Genomic DNA, 23,090 nt, shown 5'->3' on the forward strand with positions numbered 1-23,090 from the left:
GCTTGTAATACTTTACTGTGTCATTTGTAATGGATACTAGTATTTCTATGAGGATGGGGAAAAGTCATATGCAAATAAAAATACTGCAATATTCACACATCACAGGGTTGAATGAAATACATTATTTGTGCCATTTCAAAGAGAAAATAACTTTTTAGATGGATTTTTAAGATAAATGTAGGACATGAATAAGGTACTTCATGCACTGAGCATCAAAGATGGAATCTCTAGGGTTAATATTAAATTATTTGTTTAACCCCAGTCTCTTACTAAGCAAGCTATTTAGGGACTGCAAGAAAGCAAAATAAATTAGAAAAAAACAGTACTTTCTATCAGTTAATAGCATAAATGCGTACTTCAAAGCACTTCCAGCTGTTCTATAAAACGCATCTGCTAAAAGTATGACGATAAAATGTATTTTTTCAAAAATAAATCAAAGGCATGTTACTGAAATCCTGTGAGCTCAGCAGGCAATACTGGCCTTTTCCCATATTAGCTGATATGTTTATTCAGGGAGCAGAAAACTCTGTTTAATGCCATATCATAATAACTTTCAGGTGCACAGCCATAGCTTGGTAAAAACACCCCCAAAACAGATTTCTTTTTCCTTTGTAGAAGAGAAACAGGTTTATAAAGATGAAGGATGAAGTGGGGCTGAGCTACAGTCGGCATTCTAGTCCAGAGCTGCGTTCACCATTCTGCAGCATTCATAACAGCCTATGAGATTGATAACAGGCACAGTCCTACCATTCTTCTTAGACTCCCATTTTGTCAGATAGCTAGAATGGAAATGACCAGAGGATGCTCTGTGTAGATATTGGGACTAATTTACTAACACTGTCTAACCGTACAGTACAAATGTTGACTTGACAATTTAAAATGTGGCAGATTTATCAAATTTATCATTCTGTTAGCTAAATTCGACCCATCTTCAGGGTACATTCACAAGTCTATATTTTTAGCCCAAGTTCTGGCCGTCAAAAAAACTAACCTCACACGGACAACACTCGACTCCAATGTTATTCAGTAGGGCTGTTCAGAAAACAGTTTTTCAAATGAACCCAATGTCCGTGTGAAAAAAAATTGCACCATGCACAATTCTCTTCGGGATTGCAGATGAGACTATTCAAGTCTATGGGTGTGCAAAAAAATCTAGTCCCATATGGATCACCCATATAGCATCTGATTTTTACAGATGTATTCCAATTAATAACATAGGAAACTTAATTTGATCTTGAAAAATGCCTTAACAGCTAATGTATGATAAAAGGATAACATACAATTGACAGTAGAGATGATTAATCATTTTTTCTGTATCAGAAGCTGGCGTCTTTGTTATACACTTGTGTGAACTTAGCCGAAGGCCGGGGTCACATTAGTGTATAGCATCCAATGCGAGAGTATGCTAATGATCATCGGCTCCTGCTCTGCTGAGAGCCGAGTGTCATTTTACTGTGAATCTACACTCTCGCATGTGAGACTCAGACCACCGGTGAGGAGAAGGAGAGATTAATCTCTCTATCTCCTCCATTGCCTATTTCAGTTTATATTGGACTGATAACATCCGACTGAGTACAGTCCAATATTTTGCTCACACCCATAGACTTGTGTGTGAGATATGTTGTCAATCGCGGCATGCTGTGATTTTGTTTCCCATGCCGCATTGGCATGAGAAAAAAATGTCAGATCTGCTCTGCCTCATTAAATAACACTGGTGAAAGTGCAATGAGAGATTTTATCACACTGCACTCCTCCGTAATATATGCCAGTGTGAGTCAGACAAACATATTAAGTGTCTGTATACTGTCCATTTGCAAAAAATTGATAACATACAAACAGCAGACCTACCAATATAGGTGAAAGCCATAGTTCACATGAACATTTTTACACACAGACTGATGATCTGAGTGTAAAAAAAAAGCAGCATGCACAAGTTTGATCTGAATTTTGGATCAGATTTGCCCATTACAAGTCAATGAGTACATAAAAAAAAGGATCACATGTGGGTTATCATCCATATGTCATGCATTTTTTAGGGATACATTGCAACTATAAAGATAGGAAACCGTGTTTGAGTTTTATTATTTATTACATTATACAAGTAAAAAACAGATGCCATTTGGATGTTCAAAAAGAACATATGGATCACATACGGACATAAAATATGGACAAACAAATTGCATATGGATTGTATATGGATGACAATATGGATGAAAAATCATAATTTTTTTCTGGGCATAAAATGTACAATTTTGAAAATGCTCGGATGATCCCACCCAGACTGTCTACTTCAGGTTTACACCATCTATTCATTGATTTTTTTTAGTCACCTAAGATATGCCAAATTGTGGCTCAATATAGGAGCACAGGATAGTAACACCCTTAGGCTAGGTTGCCATTGCGTTAGGGCAATCCGTTTAGCGCATAGCGCTAGCGGATAGCGCTAACGCAATGTATTTTTTTGGGTCACGTTTAACGTCCCCACTAGCGCAGATCCCAGATCTGCGAGAGCGGGGAACGGACCTCGGGCAAGCAGCGTCCGAGGCGCGTCACAAAAGAACGGCACATCGCTAGTGCATGCTGAAAGTGGCATGCACTAGCGATGTGCGTTAACATTGCTGCCAATGGGTGCGCTAACGGACGCATTGCACGGCATTAATTTTGCCGTGCAACGCTGTCCGTTAGCGCTGTCCCATTAGCGCAATGGGAACCTAGCCTTAGTCTTTCCAGTTTCCTAATTGCCATGACTAGAAACAAGAGGGAAGAGGCTGCTCGATAGGATGCACACCCAGGGCTAATAAAGAATAGTCATGAACTATAAACACAGGAATTTTATTGACAAACAACAACTTCAAAAATATAAAACATAATTAAAAACAACGGTACTGAGTACACATGGTCCACATGTGGGTATAACATGTACAATACACATATTCATAATACAAGTCTGCAAACCTGAATTATAAAGGCAACCCTCTGGCTCATGGAGCTAAATGCAAAAGATGGACAATCGTGCGCAACCCTATAGCAGACAAGAACGCCTGCCAAAACCAGGGAATGACCCCTCAGTAAGCCACTTTCAGGGAAAAAACCCCCAAATATAATGGCTCAAGATATAATAAATGGAGACACACCATAGGGTCCAGATGCACCTCGTGCCCCTAATAAGGCAACAAAGGTGTAACATACACACGTAACCAAAGCGAGAGGAAGAGGAACGCCGTCCCCAGGTGCAGACCCGTGTGGACCAAAAGATACAGCCCTAATTGCCATGAAACATTGTGAAGCGTGTCCAAAAAAGTGTCTAAGGCTATGTGCACACGTTGCGGATTAGGCTTAGGAATTTCTGGTGCAGATTCTGCCCCTCCTGGCAGAAAACGCACCTGTGGATTTGTTGCATTTTTTGTGCAGTTCCGCAGCGTTTTTTGTGCGTTTTTGCTGCGGTATTCTTGCGGATTTGCTGAGTTTTTTTACCCCTGCGGTTTTCTATAATGGAATGGGTACAAAAACACTGCAGATTCACAAAAAAGAAGTGACATGCTACTTCTTTTAAACCGCAGCGTTTCCACAGCGGATTTTCCGCAAAGTGTGCACAGCATTTTTTTCTCATTGCTTTACATTGTACTGTAAATCAATTGTGGATCTGCAGCGTTTCTGCACTGCAAAAAACGCTGCGGATCCGCAGAGGATCCGCAACGTGTGCACATAGCCTAAAACACATAATAAATGTAATGCGAGGCATGAAAGACCAAGTATTTGAAGTGACTGAATTATTGGTCCATTTCCTATATCTGGTGTAGATGGACAAATGTCATCAGTGCACTGGAGTCAAAATAAAATGGTGTCATTGTGGAATGTAGGTCTAATAAAATATTTAAATACAAAATCTCAGAAACAGACACCATAATAGTAGTCCTTGGAAACAATCTACAAAACTACTTGGGACAATACCGTGTGATGCTTCCTACTAACATCCAAAACATAATTTTGAAGCATATGATCACACAGAAAAGGTAAAAATACAAATAATTTTATTTTATTACCATAGAAAATTTTACAGAAATTACATATAATAACAGTCAAGGTTCAATTATCATTATCCAATTATCATTAACAAAGCAGTTTGAATGTAGGGAACAGGTGCACCCATACAAAGATGTGTAGCACCACACAGGGATCATGGGTACAAAGATGGAAGGGTAGGGGTCAATACAACAATTCTTTCAAGAGTAAAGTACCAGTGCATAGTATCCACAGAAATTGTAGACTCCCTGCTAATACATCAGTATAGGGAAATGCTCATCCCACAATTCCAAATCGGTCAAAACTGCATAGCAAAGGACCCCCTTATATCCATAGAACCAGTGTTTCCATCAACGGATCTTACCCATATCCTTCTCCATAGGTGCCCACACACGCCTCGACGCGTTTTTGGCCCTCGGCTTATCCAGATGTTTAGTTTATTAAAATGGCCATTATAGCCTCATAGCATGATGCTTAAAATGGTTAGGGTCGAACATAAAAAAAAAATGCTGACAAGTAAAATTAAAATTCACCCTGGATCAATAAAGTGCTATTCATTTTTTATGTATAGTCACCCTAAGAGGTATCCTCCATTTGAATGCCATTACCTCCTCTGCTCAAATTGGCATTCAGTTCCTCGTGCTTCCAAGGTAGCCACACCAGTGGGATGGAGAGTGCCGTGGTAATTCTAAATCATGTCTCCCTTGCCTTTCCTATGCTATGGCATGAGAAAAGCAGGAGCGGTACGGAGAGGGTGATGGATAGATCTGGTCACATGCTTCTCCACCAGCAGCCATACTGAGAACAGCAGAGCTGTGTAGTTTATCAGGAAGGCGGCACTTACAAGGACAGGAGTGAAATCTGTAATACTTGTGGCACACAATCATGTCCTCAACACTTCTTTAAAATAAAGATAAACAGGACCTCCCCTGTAATGAACCTCATTGTGAATACTCTTGTCCTCTGGTACAATCTCTACTTAATAGGTGCTCAATCAAAATTTCTCTAAGCATTTTTGGGAAGAAGAGCTTTAATTATGGGGGATTTGAACAGCTCAAACAGTGCTCCCAATTATTCAATGGAGAAGAGGTTACCTGAAGCACACTATAACAATATATGATATTAATTTCCCAATCTCATAGATACACATTGGGACAAATTTCAGACATTGAAGTCAACCATCTTGTAGTGTGAGGGGAAGTCAGTCTTCCGAAAAGAAAACCCATGCAAACATTTTGATCTTTTAGCAATTTGGCTAAAATAACAAAATAATGTTAAAGTGAAGAGCAACATTTTACGTCATATTCAGTGGAGCATACAGGCAAACAAAATGTTCAAAACAAAGCAATAGAAGAGCTTTGGCTCTCAAAAAGAAGCCAAAAATAAAATACATTTTTGTTTCTATTCAACTACATAACACAGTAAATAATTTTCATCTAAGACCAGAAGCAATAGAATCACCAGGGATAAACAACTTGATGACTGATCTAAAAAATAAGTCAATAAATAACGAACATTTTACTTTTTACATTTTTTTTATGTTTTGGCCTGCACCTTGGGTTCCATAATCCTTAAATATTTAAATAATTTGTTTTTCAGATTAGAGAAAATTTTCTGTTTTAGATAAAGTCTTATTAATGACTGAATCTTTGAAAATTGCTGTATTTTTAAAACCAGTCATGACATTATCCATAATATTATTGTCATTATTGTTTTAGTTATTAGATTAGCTTTTAGCTGCTTTAAATTAACCTATAAAGTGAAAGTATATTTATGGCTTATGCTCTTAAAAGGAATCTGTCAGCAGGTTTTTTTTCTATATAATCTAAGGGCAGCATAAGGTAGGGGCTGAGACACTGATTTCAGGCATGTGTCACATACTAGGCTATGAGCTGTTATTTCAATACGATAAGTGTTTTATCAGCAGGAGATAAAGTGTTTTTATCATTGCCACTATGTAACTCCTGGTCCAGCTACACCCCCAGCACTGATTAACAGCTTACTGTCAATGTACAATGTATATAAAGAGCTTGGTGTAGGTGGGCTTTCTGAGCTTTGATGCATGCTACATCTAAAAACTTTGGTTGTATTATAACTCCACCTAGTAAAATTAAGTGATACATTGTTGGAATCACTGTCTTTTTCCCTACATTATGCTGCTCTCAGATAAGATAGCAAAAAATAGTGACAGATTCCCTTTAATTTATGATCAGAGAAGGTCCAACCTCTGAGATCCTTACATATTCTAAAGATGAAGGGCAGTAGGTGTTAGGCACCGGGATTCTCCCACTGCACAGGATAGTTCTCAAGCTTCGACAGCATCTGCAGTCTCCCATTCCACTTTGGCCATTGCGGGTGAGCATAGACGTCGGTCTCAGCGTCATTCTCTGGCTCGCACTGTTCATCTGGTTACCGCTGGCTCTTCAGCCAAGCCTACGGTAACCAGCGGTAGGCAGCGATGAGCGAACACTCTGGAGTCCAGAAATCACTATACTGAGCATGCTCGTGATGTGGCGACTTCTCATTGGTGGTCGGTTGTCAGCAGCTCTGGTGGTGTGGCAGCTCCGTATTGGCCTGTGTGCAAGGTCCTCTCCGACTGGACATAAACTAAACATATAAAAGGATCTCAGAGGCGCGCGCGGGCATGCTAGTGTCAATCTCTTTCCATGTGTGAATGAGACATTGCAACAGTGTGGTGTTTGCCAGCATGTGTTCAGGGTCGGCGGTAAGCCGTTAGAATTCCGGCACCTCCGGAGAGGAGTTTGTCTGTATGGATTCAGTGCTGGCGTCTAGCCATTAGAATTCCGGCACCTCGGGAGAGGAGTTGGTTGAGTGCTTTTACTGACTGTGTGACCACTGTTTGCTACTTACCCTGTTAGTGGGCTTCGATCCCCTGTGAGGTTAACAGGCATTGTATCTAGCATCATATCTACTTTGTTACTGTGTGCGAGTGTCACAGCTCTATAGCAAAGTATCTATTTTGTTTCTGTGTGCGAGTGACACAGCTCGTGTGCTGTTCACTGAGCTGCAGTTTTACATCTCTGCACGTTGGACCCCGGGTTGTGATTGCACCTCTTTAATACATTTATTAAGTGCAATCCGCCAACTCTAATAGTAGGTTTGCAACCCCTTTGATGTTTTGTCCCATGCACAGCAGAGCCCCAGTCAACACTGTGAAGGGTACTGCAGGTTGACTCCATTTGTGTGGCTGGGATAAATTGCAGTTCCCTGCCCAGCCAGGTTACATGGATAATTTTCACATAGGGAAATCTCAGATGGTGATACTGTTCTATATCAGTACTCTTTTACTTTGATCCCTAGGATTGGGGGGGTCACAGAAGTTGGACTTAGTGATAAAACAACGCTTTACTGTTAGGTCTCGAGTTCCCGCTTCTGCACAGGGGGAATCTCGAGCCATCTCCACTGCGGTCTCCCATTCTCATCCAGCCGCAGTGGAGTCTGCTCAGCAAGGACGTCGGTCCCAGCGTCTTACTCAGTCTCACTCTGTACTGAGAGTTACTGCTGCTTCTTCAGCTTCTGCCATTAAAGCCAGTGCTGGTCAGCAGCGAGCGGACTTCTCTGGGACTAAGTCCTTGTCTGCACACACTGAGCATGCCCAGGGCAAGATCTCCCGTTGGAGATCGAGGGTCATGTGCTCAGGCTCTGCAGCACATTCCATTGGTCCTCTTGGCAGGTCTTGGAAGGGCAAAGTTTCTGTGGCCACTTCCTGTGCTGCAACTATATAAACTGCGCATGACCGCACGGCCATGCGCTAGTGTACAATTGTTAATGTGTGTATGTTGTGAGTGCAAGTCGTCCTTGGATACCCCTACCCTATTGAATGTCTGTTTGCGGAAGGTGTATGGTTGCTATCTAGCGCCCGACTTAGCCTACAGCACTAATCACACATTACAGCGTCCAGTTGCTGTGACCGCCAGTACAGCGCCGTGCACTTCCTCTGTGCTTTCCTTACCCAAGCCTGGGTGGTTAGTGGCGTTCGTCAGTGCGGCACCGCATGCACTCTTGTGCCTTAAAATTGTTATTGAGTTTCCTTACACACCCAGTTGCGGTGTTGTGCCAGCAAGGGTCTAATCGGACTTCAATCCTAGTTGGGGTTGAGTCCGCTGACTACTTGCTCGCGCTCTATGTGCGGTACTGCGGTCCTGTGACGCAACAGGATCGCTTCTTTCACGCTGGGTGAAGTTTAACCCACGTGTGTATACTTATGAGTACTGCCATATAGTCCGTCATTACTTGGCAGCAGGTTCCATCTCTGCACGGTGGACCCCGGGCTGCGAACGCACCATACTCTATCTGTCTTATTATTTGGTGCGTTCCGCTAGCCCTAACATTACACTAGCGCCAGGGTCTGGCTAGTAATGACGGACAAACAGCAATCCTTGCGGTATATCCAGCAGCTGGAGGGTAGGTTGGCGGCTCTTGAGAGCGCAACCTCAGCTGTGGATGTTACCGCAGTTGCTGTACAGGCTGCTAGCGTGGCTGCAGCAACCCTGTCCATTGCCACCCCTGCTCCGACATTTTCTCGCCTCCCGCTGCCAGAAAAATTTTCTGGTGATAGCAAATTTTGTAGGGGATTTGTGAGTCAGTGCTCTATTCACCTCGAGCTCCTGGCTGCACGTTTTCCCACAGAGCGGGCTAAGGTGGGATTTATAGTGTCTCTCTTGTCGGACAGGGCGTTGGAATGGGCTACGCCGCTGTGGGAGCGTGGCGATCATGTGGTGCAAAGTGCTCAGAAACAGCGGAGCACTCTGCACCACATGATCGCCACGCTCCCACAGAAACAGGTCTTTTTAGGACCTCAAGTCACCCATGATACTGCGCTCTAACTGCTGGCATTAACTCAGGGTGAGTCCTTGGTCAGTCATTTTGCCGTCCAATTCCGCACTTTAGCTTCTGAGCTGGATTGGTCGGATAAAGCTCTTATCCCCATATTTTGGAGGGGCCTGGCTGACCACGTTAAGGACGCTCTGGCCACTAGGGAGATTCCTGCCACACTGGAGGAGTTAATAACTGTCTCCACTCGAATTGACCTCCGTTTTAACAAGCGGAGGTTAGAGCGAGCCCAGTGTAGGCAGAGGTTTCGGCTGGCTCCTACCTTCGCCAAACCTCTGGAATCTCCGGTTCTGGTTCCTGAGTCACATGAGGCCAGGGAAGTGTCACAAGCGGGACCTAAGTCCCGGACCGCAGGTGCACTCAAGGTCTGTCATGTATGCCAGCAGTCGGGACATCTAGCCACCAGATGTTCTCAGCGGTCGAGGAAACGTCAGCGTCTAGTGGTAGTAGGTGGAGGTGCACTAGACACGGCGACGTTTGCCTCTAAATTGTCCTTTAAGGGGACAATTACTATAGGCTCATTCTCCCACTCGGTAGAGCTCTGCGTGGATTCTGGGGCGGAGGGCAATTTTATGTCTTCTGCCTTCGCCCAACGTCACGCAATACCCCTGGTTATGCTAGCTCACCCAGTAACGGTACGAGTGGTGAATGGGTCGACACTGCCCTCACAGATAACACACCAGACCATCCCGTTTACTCTGTCCATGTCGCCATCTCATCAGGAGATTATTTCTCTGCTCGTCATTCCTGAGGGAATTGATGAGGTCCTGTTGGGAATACCTTGGCTACGGTACCACTCTCCTCATATCAAGTGGTCCTCTGGCAGAATCCTGGGATGGGGCGAATCTTGTGGGGGTAGGTGTCAGAGGGAGTGCGTTCAGGTTGCTACTACTGAGGTACCCGCAGATCTTTCCTCTCTCCCCAAGCAGTATTGGTCTTATGCAGACGTGTTCTCCAAAAAGGCGGCGGAGATCCTTCCGCCCCATCGCCCCTATGACTGTCCTATTGATCTCTTGCCTGGTGCTGAGCCTCCCCGGGGTCGAGTCTATCCTCTATCTCTCCCGGAGACGGAGGCAATGTCACAGTACATCCAGGAAAATCTGGCAAGAGGATTCATTAGGAAGTCAGTGTCACCTGCTGGGGCAGGGTTCTTCTTCGTGCAGAAGAAGAATGGGGAACTACGTCCATGCATAGACTACAGGGGTCTTAACGCCATCACCGTTAAAAATAAGTATCCTTTGCCCTTGATATCTGAGCTCTTCGAGAGGCTTCGGGGAGCAAGGGTATTTACTAAACTAGATCTGTGGGGTGCTTACAACCTGATTCGCATCCGTGAGGGGGACGAATGGAAGACGGCTTTTAACACCAGGGATGGGCACTATGAATATCTGGTGATGCCCTTCGGGCTCTGTAATGTCCCGGCCGTTTTCCAAGACTTTGTGAACGATATCTTCCGGGAAATGCTTTCCACCTCGGTCGTAGTCTATCTGGATGATATTCTCATCTACTCTCCAGATATTGACTCCCACCGGAGAGATGTTTGCAAAGTCTTCGACCTCCTACGGGCAAACTCCCTCTATGCCAAGTTGGAGAAGTGTATGTTTGAGCAGGAGTCCTTGCCTTTCCTAGGCTACATCATCTCTGCCCAGGGATTGGCTATGGATCCTGCTAAACTACAGGCTGTGATGGACTGGCAGGAACCCCATTCTCTTAAAGCGGTGCAGCGCTTTATGGGGTTCATTAATTATTATCGCCAGTTCATTCCACACTTCTCAACTTTGGTAGCTCCCTTGGTTGCCCTCACCAAGAAGGGGGCGAATCCCAAATTGTGGTCTGAGGAGGTCTCCAAGGCCTTTAACTCTATAAAGTCACACTTCGCTAGCGCTCCCATCCTACATCGCCCCGATGTTGATAAGCCATTTATCATGGAGGTGGATGCCTCTTCTGTTGGTGCTGGAGCAGTCCTCTTCCAAAAGGATGCTCAAGGTCGGAAGCATCCTTGCTTCTTTTTCTCCAAGACCTTTTCACCAGCAGAGAGGAATTATTCCATGGGGGACAGGGAGTTGCTAGCCATGAAGTTGGCTTTCTCGGAGTGGAGACATCTCTTGGAGGGAGCACGTTTTCCCTTCCAAGTCTTCACAGACCATAAAAATTTGGTGTACCTGCAGACAGCCCAGCGGTTGAATTCTCGCCAGGCCAGATGGTCCTTATTCTTCTCCCGATTTCATTTCACCCTCCATTTTCTTTCTGGGGAGAAGAACATTCGGGCCGATGCTCTCTCTCGCTCCGTTGTGTCATCTGCGGAGGAGCCTCGGCTTATTGTCCCCACCGAGAGCTTGAGAACTGTGGCCCCGGTTTCGCTAGAGTCTGTGCCCCGGGCAAGACTTTTGTTCCATCCAGTTTGCGACCGGAGGTTCTCTCTTGGGCACACTCGTCCAGGGTGGGTGGACATTTTGGTACCAAAAGGACATCTGAGTTACTGGCGAGGACATACTGGTGGCCGCATATGGCTCGTGATGTCGCAGAGTATGTTCGGGCGTGTGTCTCTTGCGCCAAGAACAAGACTCCTCGGCAATGGCCAGCTGGTTTGCTTTATCCTCTGCCGGTGGCGGACAGGCCCTGGGAGATGGTCGGGATGGACTTTGTGGTGGGCCTACCCAAGTCTCGTAACTGCACCATTATCTGGGTGATCACCGACCATTTTTCCAAAATGGTGCACTTGGTGCCTCTTCCACGGCTACCTTCTGCACGGGCGTTGGCTGTCTTGTTCGTCAAGCATATCTTTCGCCTACACGGTATGCCAGACAAAATTGTTAGTGACCGGGGTCCCCAGTTTGCGTCTCGATTCTGGAGAGAGCTTTGTCGTCTACTCAGTATTGAGTTAAATCTCTCTTCGGCATATCATCCCGAGACGAATGGGTTGGTAGAGAGGGCCAACCAGACCTTGGTCACATATTTACGACATTTTGTTTCTGCCAGGCAGGATGACTGGGCATCCTTGCTACCGTGGGCAGAGTTTGCACTTAACAATGCCGTAGCCGACTCCACCGGTCAGACTCCATTCCTCCTAAATTACGGCCAGCATCCGCGTGTTCCTGTGCCCATGCCTGTGTCTTCTGCTGACTCCAGGGTGGCAGACTGGGCTGTGGAGGCACGGGACATTTGGGACCGCATGCAGGATGCCATTCGGGCCTCCAAGGAGAGAATGAGGTCCTCCGCCGATGTTCATCGGCACCCCGCTCCGACCTTTGCTCCTGGCGACTTGGTGTGGCTCTCCGCCCGTAACATCAGGCTGCGAGTTGAGTCCACTAAGTTTGCTCCTCACTACTTGGGTCCCTTCAAGGTTCTCGAACGGGTTAATCCTGTGGTCTACCGTTTGGCTCTTCCTCCACGCTTGGGTATCACCGACACCTTTCATGTGTCCCTCTTGAAACCCGTATACATGTCCCGGTTTTCCGAGTCATCTGCCGGGACATCGGGTTCGTCTACGGACGATTACGAGGTGAACGCTATTTTGGGGTGCAAGGTGGTACGCGGCAAAAAGTTCTATCTGGTGGATTGGAAGGGTTATGGCCCGGAGGACAGGTCATGGGAGCCTGCTGAAAACATTCGGGCCCCACAGCTCATTGCTGCCTTCGAGCGTAGCGAGGCCCAAGGAGGGGGGCCCTAGGAGGGGGGGTAATGTTAGGTCTCGAGTTCCCGCTTCTGCACAGGGGGAATCTCGAGCCATCTCCACTGCGGTCTCCCATTCTCATCCAGCCGCAGTGGAGTCTGCTCAGCAAGGACGTCGGTCCCAGCGTCTTACTCAGTCTCACTCTGTACTGAGAGTTACTGCTGCTTCTTCAGCTTCTGCCATTAAAGCCAGTGCTGGTCAGCAGCGAGCGGACTTCTCTGGGACTAAGTCCTTGTCTGCACACACTGAGCATGCCCAGGGCAAGATCTCCCGTTGGAGATCGAGGGTCATGTGCTCAGGCTCTGCAGGACATTCCATTGGTCCTCTTGGCAGGTCTTGGAAGGGCAAAGTTTCTGTGGCCACTTCCTGTGCTGCAACTATATAAACTGCGCATGACCGCACGGCCATGCGCTAGTGTACAATTGTTAATGTGTGTATGTTGTGAGTGCAAGTCGTCCTTGGATACCCCTACCCTATTGAATGTCTGTTCGCGGAAGGTGTATGGTTGCTATCTAGCGCCCGACTTAGCCTACAGCACTAATCACACATTACAGCGTCCAGTTGCTGTGACCGCCAGTACGGCGCCGTGCACTTACTCTGTGCTTTCCTTACCCAAGCCTGGGTGGTTAGTGGCGTTCGTCAGTGCGGCACCGCATGCACTCTTGTGCCTTAAAATTGTTATTGAGTTTCCTTACACACCCAGTTGCGGTGTTGTGCCAGCAAGGGTCTAATCGGACTTCAATCCTAGTTGGGGTTGAGTTCGCTGACTACTTGCTCGCGCTCTATGTGCGGTACTGCGGTCCTGTGACGCAACAGGATCGCTTCTTTCACGCTGGGTGAAGTTTAACCCACGTATGTATACTTATGAGTACCGCCATATAGTCCGTCATTACTTGGCAGCAGGTTCCATCTCTGCACGGTGGACCCCGGGCTGCGAACGCACCATACTCTATCTGTCTTATTATTTGGTGCGTTCCGCTAGCTCTAACATTTACAAGATTAAAAAAAAAACCTTAAAGGTTTATATCCCACATTATTTTTGAAGTTTCTCATTTGATTTTTGGAAACAGCTGCATTTTCAAGGTTTTTGGCCAAAGTAGCATCACCTTGACTTGAGTTTGTCAGTCTTACATCAAGAACCAGGACCCACAACACTTTCTTAAACCATGCATATTTTCATTTAATAGCATATACCACCATATGGATTTTTGTAGGATTTCAGAATGTTATCTCTTTTATCTTTGTGTATTTTTTTAATAGCCTGTAATTAACTTTCCCTTGTAGTTATTTCCAGCTGCTAGTAAAACACATTCTTACTGCTAAATTTCTATCATAAATGCTTAAAACTATTCATCCCAAGAGAGAGTGAATATTGGCAGCTCTTCAGCACCATTACTGGGCTTCTGTCTCACAGAGGCTTCTCTGCAAAAGTTTAAAGGTTTATTTGTGAAGATTCCCCAGCTGCGGAGCTGAGAACAGGACAAGACACCTTACTTTGAGGACGTTTTAATGGTTTTTGTTTTTAAATCTGGAATTATTCAGTTTTGATTACAAACCAAAAAATGGACAAATTTAACATACGGTAACTTGAAATACCAATATATGCACTGAGCCAACTTTTCTCAATGAAGAGTCATATCTTTATTGAAGGTCATTTTCATTATTTTTTACTATAGAAAACATGGACCTATAAGTTCAGAAAAAGTCACAGAAGATGAAAATATAGAACTTTTCTAATATCACGAAGTTCAAAAAGTGTCCATTGTAACAGAGTTGCAAGTTTTACTTTTACTTGCTTAAGTCAGCACAAAATCTCGTGAAGGGGTTGATCTGCTTCTATACTGCATCTGAATAGTAAATTGAGCCTTGTGCGAAGATATGGTTGAGCAAATTGAATTCTATGAATCAAGGAAAATCTTTGGAGAATCAATTCTACTATTTTCTTATAGATTCTGCAAATGCAGAGAACAAACATAGTGATTTAATTCACCAATGCATTCCAAACAGCAGGAAATCAGCCAAATGTGAATCAGGAAAATTTTCCTCAGTGCAGATAAAAGCGGAAGATACAATTCCTTATAATAGATTACTTTACAAAAGAAAGAAAGAAAGTATTACACAAAGAGTTAATCTACCGTTCTCATGACATACATACAGAACCAATAGCATTCATGAATCACGACGAATAAAAGGCTATGACAGGATTGACCTCTATTCCTGCTTTTCCTAGTTTTATTCTACTTGATTACATAGCAATCTATTTTACATTGCTTCTATAATAACACCAAGCATGAAGTAAGAAGCCGCTCATTTTGCCTTTCTACCCAGCTATTTCTTCTTTTTTCTATGTTCTATGTAGAAAGAGGAAGTTTCCTGTCCCTGGAGAAATCATTCCACTCTTCAACTCCTGATCCAGCTGATCTACTCCTCTCCCCTGCCATTGACAATTGCAGTGACTGATGACTCATACAGAGAAAATTGACCTCCTGTTTATACATATAGCTTAGAAGGATTCAGCTAAGTCACTTTTAATCACATGATGTCATACATCTAACAGAAAAGAGAAAAATTAGCCAAGTAGAAAGGCAAAATGAGCAATTGTAAGTTCACAGTGCTATATAATAGGACTATTTCAATATATTAAGAGGAGAAAAATGTTGATGGAAGTGCTTCTTTAAAGATCAATGTACACAGAACTTTCATTTGGCATTTTAGGAAGCCAATATTGAACTTTAGTTAAGTGTTCAATATATCCAAGGCCCACAAATGTTACATAAATGATTATTAGATTCTACTTCACCTAAATTTTGTACGCATAAACCAATTATGGTTTGCATAAGCAGTATGTAACACATCCATGATGTACCAAGTTCTCTCCAAATGCATTACTGTTAGCGAAGAATACTTTCATAATATAGCATGTGTTGGAGCAAGCATACCACTAATTTTACTGCCAGTGATTCCCAAGGAATATGTAAGATAAAAACTGTGCATGAAACAAACTAGATGTAATTGGAGGTATGCCAAGGGCCATAGATCCATCATATGATCAAGCGCATGATAATGTGCACATGTTCCTTAGGTTCATCAATTAGCCAATGCTGGGATCTCACCGAACTCCATAATGAGTGTACTTGTGTCCTCTATTGTCTACAGCCTAAAAGAGTTAAATGCTTTGGCAGGTGCTGCATGCGCCCTACTACTCCAGTTATATTTCTTTTGGAGGTCTAGTGGTGGGATACACACTGATCATTTATCACCTATCAAGTAGGTAGGTGGTAACTTGTTTAGGCTGGAATTCTCCTTTAAGAAAGATGTTCAAATATTTTTTTTTGAATTTTGAAGCCATTATTATTAATATTGTGGAAAGTTTGTGAAAAGCTTTTCTTTTAAGAAAGATATATGTCGGAGGCCTAGTAGTGGGATCCACACTGCACATTTATCCCCTATCAAATTGTGGTAGGTGATAACTTGTTTAGGCTGGAGATGTATAAATGCTGTCCTTTTTTCACATTTTGGAGCCATTGCTGTTTAGATAGTGGTAAACTGGTGAATAGCTTCTCTTTTAGGAAAAGATTTTCCTGCAAATTGCTGACACAGACCGCTCTGGCTCTACTTGCCACCACACCATACCCTTAAAGTTTTTGTACGTGTAATTCATAAAATACATTCCTTATATGAATTTAGAGTCTGAGCCCAGCCAGCGGCATGTATTCTGAAAGTGATGTTGTCTTTGGAAGGGAGAGTGAGAACAGCTATGGAAAACCTCTTTTAACTGTAGGCTTATGTTTATTGACTCCCTAGACAACTGTTGGTGGAAGGCAGAACAGTGTGGTGCTGCAGAGACTCCAGCCAGATACTCCATACACGATAACTGTAGCATCGCAGTATGCCGATGGAGAAGGGGGAAGAATTTCAGGGAGAGGGAAGACAAGTAAGTCATCTCTACACATTGTTTCCTTTTTTTTATTATTTTTGCGCTATTTAGATTGTATCTGTTATTTTATGTTCTGTTAACAATAACAGTAATTTACCCTTTGTAATCATTTCATGCATTTTCTTCTGGCCTGTCACCTTTTGGAGTCCATTAGGAAAAGCACCACAGTGTGCAAAAATGCTCAATGGCTGTCTAGCTAAGTTCATTATCTAAGCTAGCACCCTTCTCTATCTCTCCATCAGTAATGACTGTAAGCGACCTGCCGTGGCGATTTTGCTCTGCGGTTCCAAACACACACATTTACAGAACCCCTGAGTGAGTGTTTTCTATCTGGGAGTTTGCTACATACTCCTTTTCAGGCCACGACTGGTTTGGTGGTATGGTAACCCTGTAATTACTCAACTAATTAGTGAGACCAGGATCTGTTTTAAAAAGTTTTATGGTATGTGCCCAAGTTGGGGATTCGTGTGCGGAAAAAAATTTCTGCACCGTTTTTGAAAAATACGCAGGTAAAACGCACCCGTCTTTATTGGAATTCTTCAAACAGGATTTTAACAATTGATAGCAGGCACAATACGTTCTATACATTTCTTCTGCATCAAGCAAAAGCTCCATCTTTGAGAGAATTACGGCATTTTTATACTATAGGTACAATTCAAGAGTGTCGGGGTACTTCTCAAGCTTCTAGCTCTGTTCTTACTTTCTTTATCCTCCACATAAATGAGTGTCTCGTATTCCTTCCTTTCTTTGGAATAGGACTTCTCTAAACCTCCAGAACTGGATTAGACAATGTCTTTACGTAGCTCTCTGTTACTAACTACTTAGGGGAATTCTGCCTCCCTAAGCTCTGTTGTGCTTCAGCTGTACTCACTGATAGTGAAAGGAACTTTCTTATTCTGCCTCCAATCCCCGCACCTTGGCTGTGTAGGAAATCAGTTGCTTTAGAACTTGCTATCCTTCGACCTTTTGTCGCTGAACACTTCTCATTTGTGGCCTATAGTGTAGACAACCTTTCCCAACCTGGGCTGGCATTAAGAGTTAACCCTGTCACCTCTAGTTAACCAGTAAACTGCAGGCTTTAAAAGAGATTAAAAGACATAAAACTGTTGGTCAATACAATAATATGTGAGAAGTCTCCAGAGCAGGTGTTTAGATGACTTCTCAACCTTTACATGATGGAGCAGAGAACTCTGACTGTCTGGCTCAGTTAAATAGATAAGCCAACCCCATCTCTGACTTTGCATTAGTCGTGATGGAGAACAGGTCTACCTTAGCACATATATTATCATGTGCTAACAAAAAGAAGAAGGTGATTCTACCTTTATGTGATGGTATTTAAAGGGAACCTGTCACCTGAATTTGGCGGGACTGGTTTTGGGTCATATGGGCGGAGTTTTCGGGTGTTTGATTCACCCTTTCCTTACCCGCTGGCTGCATGCTGGCTGCAATATTGGATTGAAGTTCATTCTCTGTCCTCCATAGTACACGCCTGCACAAGGCAAGATTGCTTTGCGCAGGCGTGTACTATGGAGGACAGAGAATGAACTTCAATCCAATATTGCAGCCATCATGCAGCCAGCGGGTAAGGAAAGGGTGAATCAAACACCCGAAAACTCCGCCCATATGACCTAAAACCAGTCCCGCCAAATTCAGGTGACAGAGTCCCTTTAACCCAGACGCAGAACTGGCCAGAGTTTAAATTGGAACATCATAATTAAAGTATTAGTTAATGCATAACACACCGAGGGGCTGGGATTCACAAGGTGGGTGGCCGCACAGGTGCAGTCTGTGAGACTGCATCTGAGGTCAGATGGGCAGCGCTCACTGCGCCTGCCCCAGGCAGAACAAAACAGCGCAGGCGCCGGATTTGACTTGAAAACAGCGCGGAGGGGGCAGCACCTGGCGCCGAAGAAGCCTTGAGTGATGGCTGTGTGGCGTGTGCAGCAGAGGGGTTAAGACCTGCCTCCCTGTCTAAAGACAGGTATTTTGGCGAAATTATAAAACGCTTTATTTCTGCTTTGACTGCACCAATAACAAAAAGCGCCACCTTGTCAGAATACAGCATTACTGCTGCACAAGGTGGCTCTTTTAGTTTCTAACGGCTGGAGGGGGTGACAGAGTCGCTTTAAAGTTTAATCAATTTGAAGAACTGAAATGTTTTAAGTCTCTTAGGCTTGGCTAATTACAGAACACATTTTTTTCTGTTGTTTGGAGTGCTGCTCTCATCTTTGTTTTTTTGAATGAATGTGGTAGATTTTTCATATTCATGTAGCATATTTTCCTTTCTGTGTCACAAAAAATAAAATGCATGTCTGCTACGAGTAGGTGAACATTTGCACTAAAATGTATGCAAATTTCTGCACCTCCCGCTACACCCTACCCACTTTTCAAAAAAATGACAAAATCTTCATGTTTTTGCTTCATGTTTTTGTGCAGAACATACATAACCCAAAATATGTAACTTTTTAGAAGAGATATGGTGCACATTCCTCAATAAATCTCAATAGTCTTGTCGTGACATACTATATAATGATTTCTTTCTACACATTTTATCTATAGCATCAGGTGTAAGTTGTGTGAATTGTATTTCAGAGCCTTTGAATACAGTAAAGAATCTGAGAGTCTATGACCCAACTACGAGTACTCTAAATGTCCGATGGGAAGCAGCGGAAGGGAATGTGCGTCAATATAAGGTCTTTTATGTACCTACTGCTGGAGGAACTGAGGAAGTGGTAAATGTCTTTTTCTATCATACATATCCCTTTAATATAGTATTACCCTAGTCTTGTAGAATGTAGCTGTTTTTACCATGCACATTAATATTCACATCTAACAACCATTAATATGAAGAATAAACTCTTTAATGTGGATTAGTAATACACCCCAATATGTTATATGATATATTGTACTTTTATATGCTATATAAAGACCAGTGACACCTGAGCAGCATTTTAATATGTTGATATTTCCTACATTTACAGGCAACCGTTCCTGGAAATACCATCTACATGGTACTCCGGGGACTTCAGTCAGACACACCCTATACAGTAACAGTGGTTCCTGTTTATGCTGAAGGAAATGGCGGACGAATGTCTGAAACTGGAAAGACATGTATGTGGCACAAATTTTGGAATCCTTATTTTCCTTAATATTTTCTTATAATCTTTTCACATACTTGATGTATATAGTCATACATAAAATGTTATGTTAATGCCTTAACATAAATACTTACAGAGTGAATTAGAAAGAGAAAGAAGCAGTAAAAACATATACATACAACGGTTCCTATTAATTGTACACAGTCCCACAGAAGTACTAAGAGAAATACCCTATACAGCAAGGATGAATACCCTATTTTTATAATATATATATATGATTCACTTCTCAAGCCATAAGTTACTTGTAAACATAAGGGTCAAACTGATGTGCTTTGATGCCTAGAAGGGTCCAACTACCCCACTAAAAACAGGAAGACGCAAGTATTATAAATAGGACATGGTAGGCAGTTGGACTAGTACAGATTTTACTTTGGGACCGATGATCTTCAAGTTACATCTCTGTTCAGCTTTACAAATAACTAAAAATACTTGCAATTTGTTTTAGAAATACAAATCTCCTTAAAGGGAATCTGTCAGTAAGATCAAGCACATATATGAGCATGTAGGTCTGAAATGTAAATCCATCAACACCTCTAGATTTCTATTTGTTGCTGTATTCCTGGGTAATTTGCATTTTCATCAATATGCAAATGAGGCATTAGGTACTTTTGGGGGCGTGGCAGAGCACTTAGCAAGCCTATGATTCCCCAGGTTAGTTCCCCACTCAGCACTAGCCCCATTTAGCTTCCCTGATTGCTTACTGTCTGAGTGACATCACATAAGGAAATCAGAGTCATCTATCAATCAAGATAATAATTCTATTGCTGGGTGGGGAAACAACCTAGGTAGGCAGATGCTTGTTAGTGCTCTGTCAGGCCCAGACCTAATTTGAATGTGAATGAAAATTACTTGGGAATGCAGTGATAAAAGTATGTAAAGGTGTTGATAAATTTACTTTTCAAAGACCTCTATGCCCATATATATTACTGTAGATTGGGGAGGGGGAGTTGACCTTACTGATGGGTTCCCTTTAAAAATAGCAGTTGTGTGTCTTCGTCTGACTTATAAAAATTAGAATGTACAATTATGTACACACATTATGCCCAGACTAAGTAAAAAAGTGCATACTTTGTAAACTATGTCTTTATTTTAGTGGCACGAGGAACCGCTAAAAATCTTCAAGTTTACAATCCCACAACAAACACACTAAATGTTCGATGGGATCCTGCCCCAGGACAGGTTCAGCAATACAAGGTCAACTATGCTCCACTCCTTGGAACCTCAGTTTCTGAATTTGTGAGTACTAAATGTTCATTATAAAGGGCAATTTCCTGCTAGCAGCCATCCTAGCAATGACTTGTCTCTAATTGGGGTATATAACCATTGGCCATAACTCACACAGCTTAGTTTTCCAAGAAATAAGCCATAAATGTCCATATTTACCTATAGGTTATGGTTCCTGGCAATACTCACAATGCGTTATTGGAGCGCCTGATCCCTGATACTGCTTACTCTGTGAATGTGGTGGCCATGTACGCTGATGGAGAAGCAGATCCAAGCAATGGAGAAGGAAAAACATGTATGTACAACATATAAATTATGGTATAGAAACTTGTTCATTGTTTACTTTGTGTCTTGGTAGTACAGCGATACTTGTAAATACGAAATGTTATATAAAATTGCAATTTATATATATATTGCAATAAATGTACACTTCAGTAATTATGCTCTTTCCACTGAATGGCTGTGCTTTCTTTTGCTTGCCATAATATTGGTTTCTTGTCTCTTCTAGAGTAGAATTCAACACTATCTTACTAGTCTGTAAGAGCTCCATAGCACTGTAACTCGCTCCTTATCTCTATGTAGTAATCTGCAAATGTTCCCCTGGCCAATTGACCTACAGCTCATACTCCCTAATTCCTTAATATATCACTCCAGTCTAAAAAAATTGTATAATTCTCATAATCTGAGAAGTTTTCACACGTAAGTACATTGCAAGTATGATTAAAGCTCATAATTCACGCGTAAACTGACCTCCTTTTTCCAATGCGTCTTTGTCTTTAGTGTAACACTGCTGGACACAGAACATTTTATATTTCTATTTGCATCTATTGATGAGAATACAAGTGCACATTACGCAGTTTACATTCAAAATGTAATCACGTTTCAAAGCGATCCTACAATATGTGAAGCGTAGTATTGAAGGCCACGTTGCACAAATCTGTTGACATTTACTCAAGTTACCAAATTGAACCATTTCCTGATGAATTTTGTAAACAGGGCTTTGTTCTTGCCTGTGTTCTAGATTTTGTGCTTAAAAAAAACAGACACAATGAGGTGATCCTATATACAAAGCCTAAACTTTAACAGAAGGCATGAAGTTCCAAATGAAATGAAGATGGGTCAGTTTGTTTTGGAATTGCAAAAAAGCTAGGCCAACATAATAATGCTCTATGTATGTCAAAATAGTTTGGATAAGTTCAAGCATATGCTCAAAATTTCAAATGAAACGTGAAAGATTCGGAGCCCCATTTGAGACACCATCAATTTAATTAAAAGTTGAGTTACTTTGTCAATACAGTACATCTCAAGTCATTACTTATCTCAAATTCCAGCAAGTATGATAGTTTAGAGCTGCTTTCACATTTATGTAGGCTTCAGAACAGAAATGCCCAATCCAGAACATAACTAGAGTCCAATGAGCCCCGTGCAAAATTTGGACTTGGGCCCCTACCTACATGTTGGTCAGATTTATTAGCCCTTGTAGTGTACTAATATACTAAATCCTCTAAAGACGTGTTGATCCCCATAATATAATAATGCCTCCCTTCCAGTAAAAATGCCCCACCTCCTGAGCCCCTTGCAGTAATAATGTACAACAGCCTGTTCCCCTTCCAGCATGAATCTTCCTCATCCTGGGCCCCTTCCAGAAATAATTTCAAAAACCTGACCGGCACATCCAAACATAGACTCAGTGTGAACAGGTGCTGAACCTAGAGTCGCCAACTCATATATAGTTAAGTAAATAAGGCAGCACACTGCAGCGCTAGAACATACAAACTTGAAAACGAAATTTGAACTGCATTACTGCACTAGAAATATGAAAAATGAGAGCGTTTAGCGCATAAAAATGGCCAATTTTATGTGTACCTGGTAGCCCCTTTACGGCATCTCTCTTATACCAGGTCCTACACTTGCCTTACCTCGCTGAGAATAAATGTCTCCATCTGAATGGGTACATGTGAAACCTCTTCCTAGATTAAAATTCTCTTTCTCTGTGGAGGGGTATTGGACCAGCTGTAATTAAAACACCTGTGGCTAGGAGGCGGAGTGCACGATCAGATGCAAAGAGAATACATTTCAAAAACCTGACCGGCACATCCAAACATAGACTCAGTGTGAACAGGTGGCCATTTTTATGCGCTAAACGCTCTCATTTTTCATATTTCTAGTGCAGTAATGCAGTTCAAATTTCATTTTTCAAGTTTGTATGTTCTAGCGCTGC

General features: G+C 42.8%; 1 protein-coding gene across 3 annotated transcripts in view; it reads left to right on the forward strand.

Moving 5' to 3' along the window:
- The window catches only part of COL12A1 (collagen type XII alpha 1 chain), a 201,178-nt gene that overhangs the window by 89,544 nt on the left and 88,544 nt on the right, over positions 1-23,090 (forward strand). For all 3 annotated transcript variants that reach the window (XM_069726544.1, XM_069726543.1, XM_069726545.1), the window contains 5 exons: positions 16,355-16,484; positions 19,080-19,219; positions 19,469-19,598; positions 20,739-20,881; positions 21,035-21,164. In XM_069726544.1, coding sequence (XP_069582645.1) covers positions 16,355-16,484; positions 19,080-19,219; positions 19,469-19,598; positions 20,739-20,881; positions 21,035-21,164 — 673 coding nt within the window. The remainder of the gene's footprint in view (positions 1-16,354; positions 16,485-19,079; positions 19,220-19,468; positions 19,599-20,738; positions 20,882-21,034; positions 21,165-23,090) is intronic.

Source organism: Ranitomeya imitator, chromosome 5, assembly GCF_032444005.1.
Source record: "Ranitomeya imitator isolate aRanImi1 chromosome 5, aRanImi1.pri, whole genome shotgun sequence".
Classification (NCBI taxonomy): domain Eukaryota; kingdom Metazoa; phylum Chordata; class Amphibia; order Anura; family Dendrobatidae; genus Ranitomeya; species Ranitomeya imitator.